Source organism: Culex pipiens, chromosome 2 (assembly GCF_016801865.2).
Source record: "Culex pipiens pallens isolate TS chromosome 2, TS_CPP_V2, whole genome shotgun sequence".
Lineage (NCBI taxonomy): Eukaryota > Metazoa > Arthropoda > Insecta > Diptera > Culicidae > Culex > Culex pipiens.
Window position 1 is genome coordinate 133,071,351 of NC_068938.1, and position 20,996 is coordinate 133,092,346.

At 39.8% G+C, this 20,996-nt stretch overlaps 2 protein-coding genes across 2 annotated transcripts; one reads left to right on the top strand and one right to left on the bottom strand.

Annotated features, from left to right (window-relative positions):
* Positions 1-5,155: 5,155 nt before the first annotated feature.
* LOC120424181 (uncharacterized) lies at positions 5,156-20,513 on the top strand. Its single transcript, XM_039588240.2, has 5 exons — positions 5,156-5,657; positions 10,159-10,875; positions 10,947-11,108; positions 11,163-12,234; positions 19,632-20,513. Exons 2-5 carry the CDS (start codon positions 10,207-10,209, stop codon positions 20,099-20,101), a joined length of 2,373 nt encoding a protein of 790 aa, XP_039444174.1. The 5' UTR covers positions 5,156-5,657; positions 10,159-10,206; the 3' UTR covers positions 20,102-20,513.
* On the bottom strand, positions 20,354-20,988 carry LOC120424208 (partner of xrn-2 protein 1-like). The gene has a single exon (XM_039588265.2). It carries the CDS (start codon positions 20,863-20,865, stop codon positions 20,554-20,556), a length of 312 nt encoding a protein of 103 aa, XP_039444199.1. The 5' UTR covers positions 20,866-20,988; the 3' UTR covers positions 20,354-20,553.
* Between the last annotated feature and the right edge of the window lie 8 nt (positions 20,989-20,996).

The window sequence follows — 20,996 nt, forward strand, 5'->3', positions numbered from 1 at the left end:
TTCAACTGACAACAAATCACGTGCGCTGTATCGGCTCACATCTCTCTTTTCTAAGGTTTACCCCAATCAAAAAATCCACGGCTTGACTGTTTCATTCCGCTTCGAATTCCGCTTCGAAAATTGCTTAGAAATTTTCTAAACGGAATTTCCGGTTGGTTTCCGTTTAGATTCCGTTTGAGCCAGTTTTGCACATTAGTGACACCTGCTGGTGTATGGTGGAACTACGGTGACATTTCGCCGCCGTTCGCCAAATCGGTTTTTTGTCAGTGTATTAGTATTTGGTGACAGTATAAGTTAAGCGTCAAACTTGTTTGCTCGTGATTTTTTTTCGTCGACATCCGGCAGTCAATCCAGTCTTACAAAATTATTTTGTTTGGCCGGATTGGAAGGGAACCTAAGGTGAAATCATTGCCCGCATCCGACTGGAGAAACCCCGTGACCTGGCGCGAGAACCTGCCAGCGCAACTTCGGCTGCCGCTCTCGTGGAACTGCATGAGAAGCCCATCGACAAACACGCGGTGGAGCCGAAGACCTCGAATCGGAGCCGGAGCAGATCGGTGTGGAAGGAAGAATTTCTTGTGTATGTCCCGGAAGTCGATGCAGCAGAAGTTGATGCAGCGAGTTGACTTCATCAATCAACATAACACTTTTTTCTTTTTTTTTCCTTTCAGATGCAGCTTCCCTGGTCAAATCCCCCGCGGCAGTATCAGTAGCAGTTCCGGCCAAATCAGGCCGCAAGAAGGCAACAGTCTGCTGTGGCAGGTTCAACGAGGGGGACCGAGATTGAGATGGCGATCGTGTTTACGGATGAGGGAGGTCCTTTGTGGATGCAGCACCGAAGTCGGCGGCTAAACGGGTTGCAGCACACGGTCATCCCACCGCCCAGCAAATGTCTCTTGCGAAACTCTCATGTGAAAATCTTCCCTTAACCAAACGGCGGAACCATCATCGGAGTGCCCGTCGTCCATCGAACCAGTTTACCTGATCGCCGAGCAAGTAGACACTCCGGTCAAGACGATGACCGCCACGACCTTGGAAGTCTTGACGCGCGGCTCGACGAGAACTTTGCACGCCACGCCATCCAGAACTCCAGCAGCTTAGCTGCACACAACCTTAACATCATAATAGTTAGCTGTTTCCTTATCCCTTCATTGTAAAACTTTTTGATTACATTAAATGTTGAGTGTGGGTTTTGGGGTTGGGTAGCTTTTTTTATTTATGTATAGTTTTACCGGAATTTTGACCGGAATACAAATAAAAGGCTTAAATTAGTACAACATCGTCTTATCACTCTCACACTTGGTTGAAATTCAGATCAACCAGAACAAAACGAAAATCAATAAGTAAAAACAAGAAGAAGAAGAAGCTGTCAAATCAACCTGTCCATTCCGTTTCGATTCCGTTTGAATTCCGCTTGAACCGATTTGCGGCGAAAATTCAAACGGAACCGGTTGTTGCGTTTGAAACGGAATGCGGTTTAGAATCTGAAACGAACACTGTTTAGAATTCGAATCGAACTTTTTTCGCTCAAGCGGAATTCTAAACGGAATTCAAACGGAACGCGCTGAGTGGGACCCAGTTAACTCAATCCGAATTCTGAAACGGAATCTAATTAGAATCGTATACAAATTCCGTTTAAAACGCAACAACCGGTTCCGTGTTCGAACCGGTTGTTGCGTTTGAAACGGAATTTGTGTACGATTCTAATTAGATTCCGTTTCAGAATTCGGATTGATTTGACTGGGTACCTGCTACAGAGTCGATTGGGTCCTAAAATGAAGCTTAGATTTCTGATATTATTGTTTACAGCGATAAAGCTTATTTTTCTGAGTACAATGACCTTTTGAACGACAACGTGACGACAACAAAGAGTTTAAAATGGATTTTTAAATCAATTTTGAAAAATTAACCTCGCGGTCCTTCTTGACAGAAAAGCTCCTACTTGACAGCTCGTTCCAAGGGGACCATAGTTGATCCATCGAAAAAATGTTGCCTTGTAAAAAAATTGTTTTGCATTAAAATGAAAGAAAGTGATCAGAAATGGTTTTTTAATCGTGTTTTTTACCGTTGTACATAAAAATTTACATAGGGCTTTAGTACCCAATTCGCTAGGCCGCAATCAGTTAATTCGAATCCGTTTTGTGACTCTTCTCCATACAATCAAACATATTTAGAATCATCCAGCGCTCGGTCCTAAATCCTTGCTAAAGACCCTGTATTGCTCACTAGTTCACTCCAGAGAACTGCTCAACGCAACAACAACGCTGTTTGCCGCCTCGAAAGTAATTATCCAACGGAGGTTTGTGCGATATGCCCTCAGACAACTGCCGTGGACTTCCAACGTACGACGCCGTCAACAGTGACCTCTAGTGATGTCCTACTCGGTCGGATCGGTTGCCCTGCTCTGCGTAACCAGATTGAGCTCTCGAAGTTACGTTTCATCGCACCAAGAACTGAAGAGGTCGTTTAATAAAGTTTCCAGTGATTTTAGATCAAATCCGCATCGAGAAATTAAAAGTGCAACAAGGATTTTTTTTTATTGTAATTGTAATTTATTTGATAACGATATCCTGTTAGTTTATGGACAGTGCGTGGCCGAATGGTTACGCTGTCCGCTTTGTAAGCGGATGATTCTGGGTTCGATTCCCATCTGCTCCAACCTTCCATCGGATGAGGAAGTAAAACGTCGGTCCCGGCCTTAGTTGTTGTTAGGCCGTTAAGTCATTCCAGGTGTAGGAGTCGCTAGAGGAGTCGTCTCCATGCCATAAGTACAAACAACACACCAAACCAAGCCTACTCCGGTGGAATCGCTGGCGGCGGTTGGACTCGCAATCCAAAGGTCGTCAGTTCAAACACTGGGGTGGAAGGTTCCTTGGAGTAGAAAGAGGTTTGGGTGCTCTCCCCATTCAAGTCCTTCGGACTCCTAGGTTCGAGCAGAAACTTGCAATAGAGACCACAAAAGACCCGGGGGTCGTTAATGTGGATGGTTTGATTTTTGATCCTGTTAGTTTACACTTTGTATCAGGGCAAGGAAAAATTTGAATTTAAACTTTCTGTCAAGCTTCTATTAAGTTTTCCATGCCAGCTGTGAAAACCTTATGGAGCCAAAAAATAAAATGACATTTCTTCGGACTGCTCGCTCTGTGTTACTCTGTGGTTTCACCACGGATGAACGGACATGACAAGAGCATTTGAATTTTGAAGCGGGTCTTCTTGTTCTTTTTCTTATTTATTTTTCTGCTTGCCTTCCAAACGCGAACGCTTATGTCAAAACAAAATTTGACAGTTTGCCTCGCAGTTTGCTCTACCTGACAGTTTGCCTAATTATTTATTTTGGTTTGTTGAAAGCTGAAAATCTGGACAGTTGAGGAATGGCATTGAAATATTTGTTAATTCCTGTTTACGACAGCGGGAAATTTGATGCAGAATCGCGAGCTTAAAGTGATGAAAAAGTCAAAGTTTAAGAAAATTTAAAAAAATTAGCTAAATTTCCTAAATTCGGCATGAACTTCCCACATCCTACTTGATTTGATTATTTACAAATGATTCGCTCCAGATGGTATTGTTTTTATCAATCAAAATTGTACAACTACCGTTCACCGCAAAAGGAACAGACATTTTAAAATCACCGCAGCATGACCACATTTTGACTGAATAAGGAATACACTCAACCCCCGGTGGTTGGTCACTTTTTCGTTTGACACTTTTTTTAGTTTGTACCCCGTTGGTTGGTCAAAGTCAAACTAAAAAGTGACGAACTGTCACTTTTTACACGACGCTCGCGCACACTATCAAAGAAACGTTTGATAGTGTGTGTGAACTCAGTGTAAAAGGGGTGTCAAACTAAAAAGTGACCCCGTTCGTTTGACAACAGTTGGTGTCAAACCATCGGGGTTTGAGTGTAGAATCAAAACAAATATAGTTTGCTAAAGTAAACACTGGCGGCGCTAGTGTTTCATCGTGGTTTTAACGTATTTTTATAAAGCGCACTTTGATTAGTGACCAAGTGTCATTTCAGGATACCAAAAACCGGCATGGCAAACCGAGCATGCTTATTTGAGATTTTTTGCAACCACGTGACTTAAATATTCAGATATGAAATAAAGCATGTTGATCGAGCATGCCAACAATTGAGCCTACTAAGGGACCTCTGCGATTTCCGCAACGGCGGGATACTATCGCAGCGGAATGATAATTAATCCTAATACGCGCAATACCATTGTACAAAATTAACATAGAACATAGGGCTTTAGGCGTGGCTTTAGGACCTTATTCGTAAGCTAAATGTCAGGATTTCAAATCCCGAGGTGAGTGGTTCATAGTTGCAAAAAAGTTTAGGGTACAGCCTATAAAAATGTTGCGTCATGACTTTCCAATTAATATGGAATACCCAAATATGCAGTCTTATAGTTTTCCTCTTCAGTAAAATTTGAACGTTTCATTATACTCATTTTCAAAAAAAATCGGTTAATTGATTTATATTTTTATATTTTTCAACAAAATATCTGTTTCATATATTGAGGATCAAAGTATGGATAAAACATTAGTTTTATGTTATTGTCAAAAGGGACCATCCATAAACCACGTGGACACTTTTTTGGAAATCTCGAACCCCCCCCCCCCCCCCTCGTGGACAATTGTCCATACAAAAAAAAAACATTTTTGTATGGACCGTGGACAATCGCCATACACCCCCCCCCCCCCTAAGGTGTCCACGTGGTTTATGGATGGTCCCAAAACTACAAATATTCACTAAACCATAATTTTAAAATCACTTAACTTTGTACCAAAGAACCATTATATACATTATCAAAATCTAGATCAAAATAGATCCGCGGGCCACAAAAAATCACATCGCGGGCCACATTTGGCCCGCGGTCCGTAATTTGGTCACTCCTTTGTTTAGCCTTTCCTCAGTGAGGAACGCAAAAACTCTAAAATATGTAGTTGTATTTAGCGCAAACCAAATTTGAAAAGTTAAAAAAAAATAAAAAGACTGCAATTTACAAGGAGTGTCATAAACTCGGAAGCTCACTGTCCCTGCCAAATCTGACGTACACTCGCACCCACACAACCGCAGCCGAAACGCCACCAAAAACGCGCGTCACCTTCATCGTTGCACGCGCCTTGCGCCTTCTTTGATGAGTTTTGTTTGACAGCTAGCCTACTACCAGCAAAAAAGTAAAGTGAAAATTTTTACTACTCGAAAAAATTAGTGCAGTGCTCCATTTTGGAATCGTGCAAAGTGCGTAGAAAAGATGCGATAGCACCGGGAAAGGGCCGCCGTACCGAATAGCAACCGTGTAGAAGATCTTCCGCGAGGGCACTTGGCCGGGGGGAGGCGCTACTCGAACTCCCCGACCGTAGGTTGGCTGAAAAGAAGCAAAGGAAAAAAAAATCATTGACCCTTTCTCTGCTGGCTGACTCGGCTCTCGGGGCTGCCTGCGAAGTCGCTTTTGGGGCTGAGACCGGGTGGGTGGAGAGAGCAAGAAGGAGAGAGCGGGGGTGGGCGGAGGAAGCTGGGCCGCGATCCAAGAGTGTTGTGCGGCGGTGCTGAGCCGCCCGTCGTGTGGACAAGCGAGAAAGAGAGACAACATCGGCCGCCGCGGCTCCTGCTTCTGCTGCTGTTGCTTTTCGGCTCAGGAGGTTCCTCTTTGGTGAGTGTGGAAAATGTTCCCGGAATGAGGAGTAAAAAATGTATTTGCTTTTTGAGGATTTCTGAAATTAATTGTTGATTTTTTTTTAATTATTGCAAAAAATATCATTAAGTGTTAAGTACATTCAACTCTTATCAACTTTTAAAAATCTGACGAAATATTGTAAATTAAATGAGGCTAGCCAGTGACAAAACGAATACAATAACAACCAATTAATTAAAAATTACTCATTTTCATTGAATGATACCAGAAAGTGATATAGTGTTATTGGGGAAACATCACATTTCTATTTTGAGTCTATCAACATAGGTTGAACGACATCCTGATAAAATGTCCATGCAGATAAGTAAAATAAGGAAATTCATATTACTGAAAGTGCACATAATTGTATGCAGGGTTACCAGATCTTTATTTTTCCACGTTCAGGAGGTTTTTTTGAAAAACTTTCGTTCTACGAAAAAATACCTTTCCTATGTTTTTCTTGTTTAATTTTTAGTATTTTGTTTTGTATTTATCTTGTTAACTTTATTTTTGTTTCTGATAGTATTTAGCTTTTATAACCATGTCCTATTATTACCATTTGTCTTTATTTTTTTATGTTTTCACAGCCACTTTTTCAATGTTTTGCTTGTTTTTCACATAGTCTGAAATACTACAAAATTCATTGTGTGAAAAATGGAAAAGATAATATATTTCAAAATTATGCTTTCTTTATTTTCCTTTCTCATTTATCTAACTTAATTAGGGTTTTTATTAGCATCAGTTCTTCTACAGGACGTTACATTTGCAATGTGAAGAATCTTAAATTCTACTGTAATCTAGTATACATGTTTTAGTAAACATATCTAGAGTTTTTTTTAAAGACCTATACCGCCCATGTTCGCATAAATGTCCCATATGCAAAAACAGCAAGCTTAGCAAAACGCATTTGAAGTTTGTCCCATACATAAGGCTACGTGTTAAGTTTTCGCGAAAAAACTGGATTTCCTCCTGATTTCTAGAACAAAGTCTAACATCCGCAGTACTTTGTTTGGCTCTGAAAGAGCACACAATTTTGAACCAAACTGCATCAATAACTCAAAAACTAGAGGTGGGCAAAACCGCTCTTTTTATGAGCCGCTCATTTTAGTTCGCTCATTAAAAAGAGCGGCTCTTTTAAACGACTCTTTCGCTCTTTTTCAACATTTTTATGAAAAGACTATTTTCAAGAATGGTGTGATTTAGTTTTTTTTATTTGACTTTTATAAATTATTTAAAAAAAAAACCTTAAAACGAGAAAATGCACTTGAAAACCATAGGTCTTGGCGGTTTCGATGTTAAGATTTATGCTCAAACCTAAACGTTAAAATAATTAAATGGCACTCAAACTTAAATCTTAAAAATCTCAAAACGGCGGAAAATGAACCCTCTTTAACCTGTCGTTTATTTATCCTGAAGAACTAGAACAGTACACTGTGGGACAATTTTGGCGTTTATTTTTTTTGAATTGAAATATTTGGTATTGCATTTTAAACTCTCAAAAACTATTTTAATTCAATAATTTGTTGGAAATTCAATGAATTTTATTTATAAACATTAAAATAGATCCATCTTGGAACGGATCTTTACAAAGAAAATAATTTCAAAAAGAACCGCGGCTTTTTTTGTGACCCATGGTTCGTTCGCTCTTTTCAGTGAACCGGCTCTTAGAGTGGCTCGCTCTTATTTTGCACACCTCTATCAAAAACGATGAAAATGCATATGGGACATTTATGCGATCAGGGGCAGTATAACAGGGTGGCCACTCAAGTCGGGAAAAAGTCGGGAATTCAAAAAAAAAATCGGGAAAAAGTCGGTATTTTTTTGATTTTTTGTCAAAAAGTCGAGAAAAGTCAGGAATCCCAAGCATACCTGTTAAAAAATATTTTCAAAATCTTGAATAATGTTGTAATATTTTGCACAATTTTCAAATTTAATTCACTCAATTCTTCTTTAGTAACTTACTTTAAATGGAAGGTTACTTTCACTATTTCAATCTATTGTACGTTCCTCTCAAAAGTACACGCCGCGCGGCATTTCTGACTGTGCAGTAGACATTGTTGCCAGCGATTTTCTGCATTTTTGGTGCAATAAAAAACATACCTGGCAACACTGCCAGGCGATTCGAAGAAGAAGATCAACAAAAACAAAATGCGCAGTATGGGATTTGACAGTGAGCTTTTGACGAAAGTGCGGCGCGTCGTTTCGAGGCTGATATGCCGCCTGTCTTTTTGGGGAATACGCGCAATATTTTGACTTTTGACACATTTCGTCACTTTTTAGTTTGACTTTGACCAACCAACGGAGTACAAACTAAAAAAGTGTCAAACGAAAAAGTGACCAACCGCCGGGGGTTGAGTGTAGTGACGTATGGGACTCCAAGACAGATTGAATGAGTCCAAAATGGTCAAAATCGGTTCAGCAAATCCCGAGACAATCGAGTGCAATTATTTTGATCAACATCCAACTCACACATACATTTGCTCAGAATTTGATTTTGAAGGACGTATCAAGGAGCCATTCCACTATCGCAAACAAACAAACAAACAAACTCGCACTTTTTTGTGTTTGACAGATTGCCAAACTCGCAAACTTGTTTGCGGCAAACTCGACAACAAGGCAAAATGTATGCAAGCTGACGTTTGTACAAACAAATCCAGGCAAACAAACAAAGCGAGATTTCCAAAAAAGTGTCCCTTTGCATGCAATGGTATTGACCTTGTTGCGTGCTCTTCGGTTGACGTCCACGTAAGGAACATCCTGGAAGGAGCGCAACTAACTACATCCGTAGTTCTGTTAGATCTTCCGAATTATCTTGATCAGAACAGTATAGCTCTGGTTCCTCGCAAGTGTCCTATTTTCTTACCTCCACGTTGGCTTGGTTTTCATGATGACCAAGCTGGTGGCCTGTGGAAACGGATCGTAAACCTTTGACCACCGCGGGTCAGAGTCGAGACGGCTAAAAGAAAGGGGCGCGACAATGTGTGAAAGGGAAGTAATTTGTGATTGTAGACGGTATTGTTTTGATTCGCAGTATGTTGAGTCAACTGCTGTGGATGTACCTGAACGTCGCAGAACGGGGTTTCTCTCCTTTCCATTTCCAGCTACCATCTATCTCCTGTTTTTATTTTGCTCTACTGATTCGTACTTCTTCACTAATTCTTCTGTTTACCATTTTGGTTTTGATTTATTAACTCTTGATTCTCGTATCTCTCAATGCTTGCACTCTTTTTCCAAATAATGCTGCTTTAACAAACTGTGTGTTTTCTTTAAAATAAACCTTCCCCTAATGTACTAGTAATACCAAGTCTATTTATCATTTGCCTATTCTTTGTTGATTTACTTCTTTATTTATTTATTTGATTATTTTTTTATCTAGTCCATCATAACAATAATCTAAGCTTGTTTGTTATCTCTATTTATTAACTATTGCCTATTTCTAGATCTACTACATCAAGCTTATACTTTTTACTTTTTTACATACAATTATGATTCTCTTACTATTGATTCTTTATAAAGTATATTCTCCTTTAATGTCTATTGTTTTCAACCTAAACCCTTTTCTTCTAACAAGTGAGGTTCAAGCCCTTACTCAATTTATAGAATGATTGAAGGATTAACACAAATGTTACTATTGTACTTTTGGTAAACTTTTGAATAACATGCTTAGGTTCAAAACATTGTAACAAAACACCGCGACAGAAGAAATAGCAACAGATAAACACGACTCAACACTAGGAAAGACTCAGGAGAAAACAATACACAGTAAATAACAATTAGTTTTTGAATTCAAACTAAAAATAAAACAGTTTTTGCTTTATTGAACGTTGATAGGCACACTATAAATGGTTAGGCGCTTATACTTACATCGAACCCTACGTAATGTACCACCCCCGGCCGAGTTAAAATGCGTAACCGGAAAAGAAGATGTGAATGCCTGGCACGAACACTCAAAGCGTGTTCTAGCGTGTTGCTCGTACTGACTCAGAGCAAGGGTGAGATGTAGGTGTAAGGGCAGTGCGTGTTCGTCGGGAACCTGGTGCATAAGATCGGTCAAGGCCCGTTCTTACACTGAAAATTGCGAATTGCGAATTGCGAATTTGCCACAAACAAGTTCGGAAGTTTGGCAAACTGTCAAACACAAAAAAGTGCGAGTTTGTTTGCCATAGTCTAATAGCTCCTTGAGTCGATAGGTATTCGTGAAGGTGGGTCTACGAGGTCAAATTACGAAGTTCATTTTTCGAGTGATTTTATTGCCTTTCCTCATTTTGGTAAAGAAGGCAAAAAGTTCCTTATCATCCTGGTGGAGCTCTGGTGCACCACACTAAATTTTAAAATTTAACCAGAATTCAATGATTGTGGGCTAAAGAAAAACTATTTCAGAGATATTGGACAAAAATTTACCCCTTTACTATGTTTTAAACAGGTGAAAAGCTCTTGTCAATTGAAGGTAAAATAAATTGGATTCCTTCCTCTTTTCCAGTAAACGTGAACTGATAAACCAAACGCGCAGAATCAAGCAACCGCCACGATGGATACGGCCGAGCAGCCGGACGCGGCAATACCGTCCACCTCGGGGATTTGCCCCACCTCCTCCTCATCGTCATCCGCCAGTGGGCGCAAGCGCAAGCTGTCCAGCGATGAGTGCACCAACGAGCAGCCCAACATGAAGATCCTGTCGGTGGAGCTGTCCGACATCGAGCTGCAGGTATCGCTGATGGATCTGAGTGACGAGATACTGATGGAGATCTTCCTGAATCTGGACTCGGACTCGCTGATTGCGCTTTCGGAGTGCTGCCTGCGGCTGAACAGCGTCATCAAGGACAAGAAGTTGTGGGCCAAGGCGGATTTTAGCTCGTCCCAGCTGGGCGCCCAGGAGTTGCTGCGGAAGATCCATCACCTGCAGGTGGAGACGAAGTCGCTCAAGATCCGAGGGTTGACGAGCGTGTACCCGTTGGACAAGTGGAAAACGCCGACGCTGACGGCGAACATGCTGGCCCAGATCAACAAGCGCTGCCCGGGGCTGGAACACTTTGAGATCATCGAGGGCTACATGGACACGAACAATATGGCGATCATTTCGTTTCCGCAGAGCATCAAGACGCTGGTGTTCCGCAAGTGCGAAGCGGACCGCTCGATGGCGTCGGAGATTCGGATGGGCTTTCTGTCGAAGATTGACCGGACGCTGCAGAAGCTGGAGGTGGGAACGAATGCGGGCTTGATTGATTCGTGACAAATATTGGTGTGGTGTCTTCTTTTATTTTGTTTTAGGAGCTAACCATCGAGTACTGCAGCTGGTTCGATACGCACGATTTCATGGCCTTGTCCAAGGTGCCACATTTGCGATATCTCAGTCTGAAGGGTTGTGCCAACATGAAGGATAGCGTTCCGTACGCCAGCATTGCCACACGGTTCGGGTTCAAGAAGTTGGAGGTAAGCGATTAAGTGTTGTTTTCCAGCTCGTTGCTAATGTTTGATTCCTTGTAGACTCTGGACCTTCGCGACACGCCCATCTCCGACTCGGACGTGAGCTGCTTCAACATTGTTCAATCGCTGAAGGAGCTGCTCCTCGAATGTCCCGAGTATTTGCGCACCGAGCGGGGTCTCAACGAGTACAACGAGGCCGAGCGGCAGCGCGTTGAACAGCTCAGACGAATAGCAAACCAGGACATCATAAATCCGCTGGCTCGTCGCCAAGAACCAGGCCAGGCCGGACCTGCCGGAGCAGGAGAAGGAGCAGCGGCAGCCAATCAGCAAGAGAATGGCGCCGCCCAACAGGGAGACGGAGACAACGCCGCGGAACCTGCCCCGCCACCGCGTCCTCCTCGACCTCACTTTCTCGGCGAAGGTCGCAACGTGTTTCGCTTCGTCAATCGGCACTTCTTCCCGAATCTGCACGAAAACCCCGGCGAGAACATTATCCGCATCATAAACCGCGCCGAAATGGACCCGCCGGCAGCCGCCGCCAATCAGCCGGAACCGCAAGCCAATGGCCAGCCGGCCAACCAGGACCAGGACCAACAGCCACAACGACCGGCGGCACCTCCGCTAGCCCCACTGCCACCGCTGCCGGCGGACAACAACAACCAGGAGATCCGGCAGCGCCACGTACGCATCGTGTACAACAACCGCCGCAACATCATCCGCATCATCAACCACCTCGAGCGGAACAACAACGTCGAGGACAACAACAATGACCAGCAGCAGCAGCAAAACGGCGCCGGCGGCGCTCAACAACCTCAGGGCGTTCTGCCACCGCCCGTGGAAGCGGCTTACCAGCAGATCTTCGAAGCCGGCAATCGGGACCGGGTGGAGAATGGACCCGTCGCAGGACCCGCGGCGGCAGCACAAGAGCACGAACAGCAACCGGCGGCAGCCCCGTTGGTGAATGGAGTTGCGGCGGAAAACAACGAGAATGGAGCAGCGGAAGCAGCTTTGGTTAATGGGGCTGCCGCTGAACAGGCTCCGGCCGCGGCTGCCAATGACGGTGCTGTGGCGGGACCTGCGCCTGCGGCACCCGATGCACCGGAACCACCGGTGCCTCAGGAGGATATGAACGGTGAGTTGAGTGGGGAATTTTACATTATTCTTCACATTGCCGCATGATGATGTCCTCCTTCATGTCATTGAAATTCTTTGCATTTACAAGCAAATCTTGCGTTTCCCAAACACGGACGTGAATGTCAAGTACCTAGGACCTCAAGATATGCGGAGTTTAGATGAACGTTTTCCAACTTGATGCTTAAAGCTTGTCATTTTCCTCTTTTCAAATACATTACCCCACAAATCAGAATCACAAATAAGGGTGATAAATTGCTAAGGAACCTACGGGACAATTATGCGTAGAAACACAGAAATCTGTCAAAAAATTTCAATCGCGTTTTTATCAGTTGCACTTTTTAGAACATGGGACAATTATGCGTAAAACGGCAGTCACGGGTCCCCCACAGACCGTTATTATGAAAAAAAAAAATTCCACCCAAATCAATGATTGGACATGGTTTGTGGGACCATTCTGACCCTCTGGGCCGAGTTTCAAAATATTTGCCGGCAGAAATTTCGAATACGGTCAGTTTTAGTATTTTAAGTAGAAATTAAGGAGAAATCACTTGTAAAATGCATAGGAAAAGATCAATGTTTCAATGTTTTAACTCCAAAAAGTTACTGGTCATGGTTTTAAATTGTACTTACATGTAGCAGAATGATATAAAAACGATTTACGGCACTGACTTAGCCGGATTAAGCCTAAATCAAGTGACTTAAGTACATTATTTACAAGTTTATACCTTAATATTGAAAAAAAAAACTTTTACTTCAGGGAGTAAAGCTTAAGTCAAGGAAAACTAGACTGCAAGAATTAACTTAAAATGGGGTGACTTTGTGCCAAAGGCGTGAAATTGTACCAACAAACGAATAAAGATTGCTTTGATAAGCTTGAGTTTTACGTTTATGTATTTATTTGTAGACGGATTAATGTGGTCTATTTATTTTCCTACAAAACAATTTGATGATGTTGCAACGCAAATCTGCTTATCCTGTTTGAATAAAGCCTGTTGATTAAACATTAAATTAACTAAAATTAATTTAAAATCTCCTGGAAGTGACAAATTCGAAAATTATGCGCATATTTTTCAGTTCTGAATCAATTCCTACTGAAATCAAATAAAACAATCAAAATATTAGAGCAACAAATTTTGTGATTTGGCAAGTTGGTGACATTGCAATTAGAATAAAATTGTGCTTTTTTTCAAATCGTTTACAAATTTCAACCATCATATATTTTTGTTGTCCTGTGTAATGATTATAATTAACAAAAGTTTAATAACACAACTCCCCACAGGTTTAATATTTCAAACCAATCAATTATTTTTCAATATTGTAGTTATCGTCAAGAAATATTATATTTTATAATTGATTAAAGTAATGTTGATACACTCATAGTTAGAATTCAATAAAACATATTATTGACCATCAAGAACGTTCACTAATAATGTATTCATCAAAACAAAACCTACTTCTGCCCAAAGTGAAAACATAATCAAACAATCAAAAAGCTTGGCACGGCACATTTTTATTTTAATTGCAATGTCTCAAACTTGCCAAGTCACACAATTTGTTGCCCTAATATTTTGATTGTTTTATTTGATTTCAGTAGGAATTGATTCAGAACTAAAAAATATGCGCATTATTTTCGAATTTGTCACTTCCAGGAGATTTTAAGTTAATTTTAGTTAATTTAATGTTTAATCAACAGGCTTTATTCAAACAGAATAAGCAGATTTGCGTTGGATTATCATCAAATTGTGTTGTAGGAAAATAAATAGATCAAATTAATCCGTCTACAAATAAATACATAAACGTAAAACTCAAGCTTATCAAAGCAATCTTTATTCGCTTGTTGGTACCAGGGCTGTGGAGTCGGAGTCGGAGTCGGAGCCGGAGTCGGTGGAGTCGGGTCTTTTTGGGAAGCCTGGAGTCGGAGTCGGAGTCGGAGTCGTCAAAACTCGAACAGCTGGAGTCGGAGTCGGAGCCGGAGTCGGCTAAATTTTATTAGCTGGAGTCGGAGTCGGAGTCGGAGCCGAAAATTTCTGATTACCCGGAGTTGGAGTCGGAGTCGGAGTTATCTTAAATTCAACAAAAATTTTGTTTTTTTTATTTATCAGTATTTGCTATAAATCAGCTTATTTTACAAAACTTCTTTTATTTTTAATTGTTTTTCAATGCGCTTGCATTGCCATTTTTCATTTTTTTAGAGATCTATGATCACTAAATAATAACCTGTTAATCAGCTCTAACCCAAGTATGTAGTATCATCATAACTCAAAAAAATTAAAACAATATTGGTTTTGTAGTCAGAAATATTTAATTGCTTTTTGACTGCATCCTTTTGCCGATATTTATATACCCTGTAAATTCAAATTTAACCAAATTTAATCCAGTTCTTTCTGAAAAAAGTTCACACACAGTGGAGGTTTAAAGTAAATCAATGTTAAGGAAAAAAGTTACGAGGTACATCAAAAGATAAAAAATAATAATCACTATTTATGAAAATCCGAAAAAAAAAATACTGACAGTATAACTTTTCTTACAAATATTCAACGATTATAACAATCTAGTACTTGGAACTCAACATGCGTATTTCAAATATAACTATGTACATAAAAATCAAAGTGTCGCGCTTAACATATTTGAAACTGACAACAAATATAAAAAAATTGCAACTGATTTTGAAATCATCACTAAATATGTTAAATATATCGATTATCGTAATGTTTACTATTTCTCTACTAAAATCTGAGAATGTTGCTTCTCAGGCAAACAATTTTGATATTGTTGCAAATTATCGTTGAACAAATCGACGTCGTCGTGCTATCTTGTCGCACCCGCCATTTTGACGTTCCGAGAAAAACGCGTTTTAATGTTTGACCTTGAATATTCAAAAACGAGAGCACGCAATGTAAACAATAACAAACACGTTTTGTTTGGCTCACCATTCTGTGCATTGTCCCAAAGTTTGGTTGAAGTTGGTTGCTGGAGTCCCGAGTTATAATTACAAATGTTTACGGTAGTCTAGCTTGTACGTGCGACAAACGCATCCTGACTTTCCTGGCCTGAAATCCCTTTGGCCTTTTGTCGCACTTACATCAATTTTCATGGAGTGACAAGATAGCACGACAAGATTGAAACTACTTTCATATGTAAAGTGACAAAAATGCACGGAGTTTTTTCGGTTTTTGTTGAATATCTCAGGATTGAAATCGAATTTTGGGGATCTGTGAAGGTCAAAAGGTGAGGCATTGTGAGCTGCACAAAATGGCGTTCTTAACTCAATTTGGCCCAAAATGCACGTACGACAAGTTAGCACGATGGCGACGAAATTTCAAGATTCCTGGATAATATAAAATTTCAAGATACAAAATATATATAGATATATATATTATTCAAAAAAATCAAAATCAAAATATTGTTGAACCGGTAAGAATTTTCTCATACTGTTTGTCCCACGCCAATATCACGGAAGGTGATTATGATTGCAACTAAATATATCTAAAAAATGGAAAGGTAGCTTAAGGATCTTTTTGAATATCCGTGACCTAGAAAATATTTAACCTGTGGATTTTAGTTATTTATCCAAATCTAAGTTTTTTTTTCATATATTTTGATGGTGGCGCACGCCCATTCATAAAGTTTCGTTTTAGGTGAAGATGCAAGAAGTATAGAAGAAATATCGCTTATAAAAAATTAAAAAAATCACACAAATCCATAATTCCAAGGTAAAATATTTTCTAGGTCACGGATATTTGAAAAGGACTCCTTAAGCGTCCTTACCACGAGGATTTTTTTTAAAGATACATTGATTTGTAATAATAATCTTCTTCGGCCATTGCGTGATGTCCATGTACGTCTTTAAAAAAATCAATGGAGCTTTAAGAAACAGTTTCGTTTAAAATTGAGATTTAAAAAAAATAAGGTGACTATGATAGTCACTGTCCTTCTTATAAATGCCAACCTTAAAGTAAGCAAATTGAATTTATATCGATCGTTCAAAAAATAACAATTTAATATTTAAGCTTTAAATAAATTTAATAAAAATTTGAAGTTAAGTAAATAAATCCAAATTTACTTACCAAACGGTTTTTTTCTGAAAATGCCTTCAAAACTGGAGATTTTTTATTGTTGTTTCAATAACGTCTAAAACTTGTAAAACTAGAAACTTTTTTCCGTTTTTTCCACTTAGAGAGTTTTGAATAATCCTATTTGTCAATGTTTTCGAAATAATAGTTAACTAACTTTTGAAACATTTAAAAATATGTGGAGTCGGAGTCGGAGTCGGAGCCAACCATTTTTTTAAAGCTGGAGTCGGAGTCGGAGTCGGAGTCGGCTAGAGTTGGTAGACCGGAGTTGGAGTCGGAGTCGGAGTCAGTTGGATCTGGAAGCCGGAGCCGGAGTCGGAGTCGGAGTCGGCTAATCTCAATAAGCCGGAGTCGGAGTCGGAGTCGTTTGAAATATGACCCGACTCCGCAGCCCTGGTTGGTACAATGTCACCCCTTTGGCACAAAGTCACCCCATTTTAAGTTATTTCTTGCAGTCTAGTTTTCCTTGACTTAAAATTCCCTGAAGTAAGAGTTTTTTTTTGCAATATTAAGGTATAAACTTGTAAATAATGTACTTAAGTCACTTGATTTAGGCTTAATCCGGCTAAGTCAGTGCCGTAAATCGTTTTTATATCATTCTGCTACATGTAAGTACAATTTAAAACCATGACCAGTAACTTTTTGGAGTTAAAACATTGAAACATTGATCTTTTCCTATGCATTTTACAAGTGATTTCTCCTTAATTTCTACTTAAAATACTAAAACTGACCGTATTCGAAATTTCTGCCGGCAAATATTTTGAAACTCGGCCCAGAGGGTCAGAATGGTCCCACAAACCATGTCCAATCATTGGTTTGGGTGGAATTTTTTTTTTTCATAATAACGGTCTGTGGGGGACCCGTGGGCAGTACATTTGGTTCAAATTTTGAATTCCTCAAGGAAGCTTTCAATTATCTTAAGTGCAAAGTAAGTAAGTTGTAAACGAAGCCGTTTTTATCTGTTTCCAATCCAAACCTCTAATTTCCCTAATGATTGGGATTTTTCATTCACAAATTCAAAATAATAATAAAAAACGTTTTTATTTTTTAGAATAACATAAATTATTACTAGAAAGCAGGAAATGGCATTAACAATTTATTAATGTTGTAGAAAAGATTTGCAAAAATATATTGGTATCAACAATTATGTAAATGCTCGTAAATTTTCTTTGAAGAAAGGTTTTGTGAATTCAAGAAGAATGATTCTTCCAAGAATTATCAATTTCTGTGCAATAATATTATTATTTTTTTTGCTAAAATTATACATTCTTTTTAACCAAAAACGTCTTTTGGCAGCAGTGAAGGAAAAGTGCCATACAAATCGATGTCAACATTTCAAAAAGCATCATGTACACACCATCCTTTTTGAGAAAAACGCATTTGAATGTTGAGCATCCATTTTCATTTCCCATTTTAATATAAAAGCAAAATGAGATGTTCTAATGATAACAAACGATGAAAAACGTTGCTTTTATTGATACTTGATCATCCAAATTTAATTTCAAACATTATTTTCGTAATTTTATTTTAGAAAAACAAACATAACTTCTTTTGAAATTACCATCGTCTATATCACCCTGCTGTCATTGAGGGGGACGCTTTGTTATGATTCGTTTTTCTTCGCCGAATGTACATGGCGCTTTTTTCATGATGCTTTTTTTTCGTCACGAGGTTCATGTAGTCTTTTATTTGACAGGTTGACAGGGACTGCTGATGGCAGAGATTTTGTTTATGTTACTTTATTTAAAATCATGATTAAACAGACTTTACTGAAGTAACGTTTGCTCATTTTTGGTGGAGAGGTAGCTTATTAGGAGTACTTTCAGAATATGCAATAACCCAGAAAGTGTCAAAATTTACATGATGATGGTATTTATCTTGAAACTTTTCTTTTATTGATTTAGTATCTTCGGTAAGTTTGTATGTATTGATGGGATAAATTTTCGAAAATAATTTTAATTAAAAAAAACTTTCTAAAAACCCAAAACACAAAATGGTAAAAATCGTAAAAATGACCGTGCGGCGATTATTTCAACAAAACATAAGGCTGGTACAAATTTTATTTAAAGTTTTTCTCGTCCCCCCTTTCAAAGTTGCCCGAAAAATCAGGTGGCAAAATTATTTTTTTGAAAAACATCAAAATTTCAATTGAAATTTAAGTGCAATCAACTGAAACTGGATTTAAAATGCATTCCCTTGCGTTTAGAAGCATTTCTTAGCATGTTTGGGTCTTTTGAATTTTTTAAAATTTTCGATCTTTAGTACCGCAAAAAGTTTTTTTTCGTTGAAATTTTTGTTTTCGTCAAATCTTACATTTTTTGAAGACTACAGATTGTAGTAAAATGCATTTTAAAACACTTTTTGCATTCAACTGTTGAGACTAGGGCTTGGTCTTATTTTTTTTGCTTCAAAACAATTTGTTATTTTTTTTTTTCTCTCAAATAGTTTGTTTGGGACAAATGTCCGCCATTACGGGGTTTGTCTTCCGGATCCCCTGAGAACGCTCGTGGTACCCCCAGGGGTACATGTACCCCAGGTTGAGAACCGCTGCTGTAGAGCAAACAATTTGCTTTATTAAAAAAAAAATGGCCGAGTAAAAAAATCATAGGATAAAACAGAAAAACAAAATTAAAAGCAAAAAAGCATAAGTCTATTACACAAATTCAAACATAGTTTTATGAAAAGGTCCTATAAGCTATTGTCTTTTATATGCTTATAGAACCTATTCAAAAATAACTCTAGATATTGAATACATTCAAGAGGCTTTTGTCAAATTTTAACTAAACTTAAAATATTTTCACGGTTTGTCAGTCGAATTCCCGAGTTTTTCCCGGTTTTCTCCCGGTAGATAAAAATCCCGGATTTTTCCCGGTTTTTTCCCGAGGTGGCCACCCTGAGCAAACATTGACTATATTGTCCAAAATGCCTGCTTCATGCTTTAAATTTATTTTTTATGATCTAGTAGCTAACATAACAAACCAAAAAGGAGTAAAAAAAAATACCATTACGTGTCATACGTGAATGATAAAAAATTAAAAAGCCTACCCCGAAATAACCTTAAATTCTGTATGCGTTTTAGGTACTCAAAGTTCACATCCGTGATAGGGAAGCGCTTTTTCGGTGGCAAATTTTATGCATTATAGGTACCTGAACTTCCCGTCGGCATTTTACTTGAAAATTCTATGCATTTTGAATTTTTTTTTTTAAATCGGTTGTTCTGCTATTTTCTATTAAAATTTGAAGCAAAAATAGCTGAATAAATTTCGAATCGAATGGCGAGTAATTGTTGCAACCTCTTCTCCGTTTTTATTCCCCTTTCCAGTCCGCGTAATCCTGCACGGCGCCATCCAGAACAACCACCCGAGAATCATGCCCCACGTGATCATCGTGCGCGGCGTCGAGAACAACAACCCGGTCGCCGAGGTGGCCGACCAGAACCAGGCCCGCCCCGCGAACGCGTTCTACCAGTATCTGAACCTTGGGCCGGGGGCGCCCGGCCCCAACTACGTGTCCCTGGTCAGCGATCGTGGCATCTGCGCGTACGGCGTCTCACGACACGAGCTCGGCGGTGCGGCCTTCATCCGCGAGTACTTCCGGCCGAACCTGACCAGCCTGGAGCGGCTGCTGGTGCGCAACTACAAACTGGTCACGGACACCTCGCTGGACCATCTCGAATCGGCCGCGCCCAACCTGAAGCTGCTCGACGTGACCGGCACTTCGGTTACGGCCGAGGGCGTGCGCAACTTTAAGCTGGCACGGCCCAACTGTACAATTTTGTCGGATTTTGAGTAGATTTTAAGTAACACACACACACACACCCCCTCTAGTTGACTAACTAAATAATGAAGTAATGGCTGGGTAGACTGTGCGAGTATCTGATTTTAGGAGAGAGAGAGCCACCCTCTAATTTTATTTTAATTGGCCTTTTATACGAGAAAAGAAAAAGGGAATTCCTATATTATAAAAACAAAACTATTTAATGAAAAAAGCTAAGGAATCACTGTTGGATTAAGTTTCTCCTGGCAAGAACACGAAAACACAAAATTGATTTAGTATTAGAAGTGTAAACTTTTATTTTTATTTTGTCATACTTTTTTTTCGAAGGAACGAAATTATACACTTGAAATATGTCACACTAAATTATCCTAGAATCATTACAGTTTAATGATCAAAAAAAAAATAAATGTGCAGTATTTAAAAATGATCTCCGCGGCACAATCTTCTCATCATCCGAACCGTCCCTCCTACTTCTTGGCGTACCTCGCCGCAGCTGCATCCGACGCGGCCACAAACGTCCGCTTCAGTTTGTTCTCCCGCGACTGGCGATACTCGGCCGCCACCTCCTTGGAAAGCTCGGCAATCAGCGTCATCGTTTCCTGCGGATACCGACAACCGAGGAACTCGACGTTGGTAAAGACCTGCGCCAGACAAACCAGCTCGTCCTCGTCGAATCGGTCCTTGTGGCGCTCCATAAACATCCGCCGCAGCTCCCAGTGCTCGTCGCACTCGTAGAAGGTCTTGTACTTTTCCACGTTGAAGGCGGCTTTGTTGGCCATTTTTGGGTTGTTGGAGGGAAGGAGCGTGAATGGTCCGAAGTTTATGAAAAGCAGTGAATTTTGAGGATTTCCCTTAAAATTTAAGAGATTGTCTAGTTTTAGGTAAATACTTTCTCGAGTTTGTGACAGAT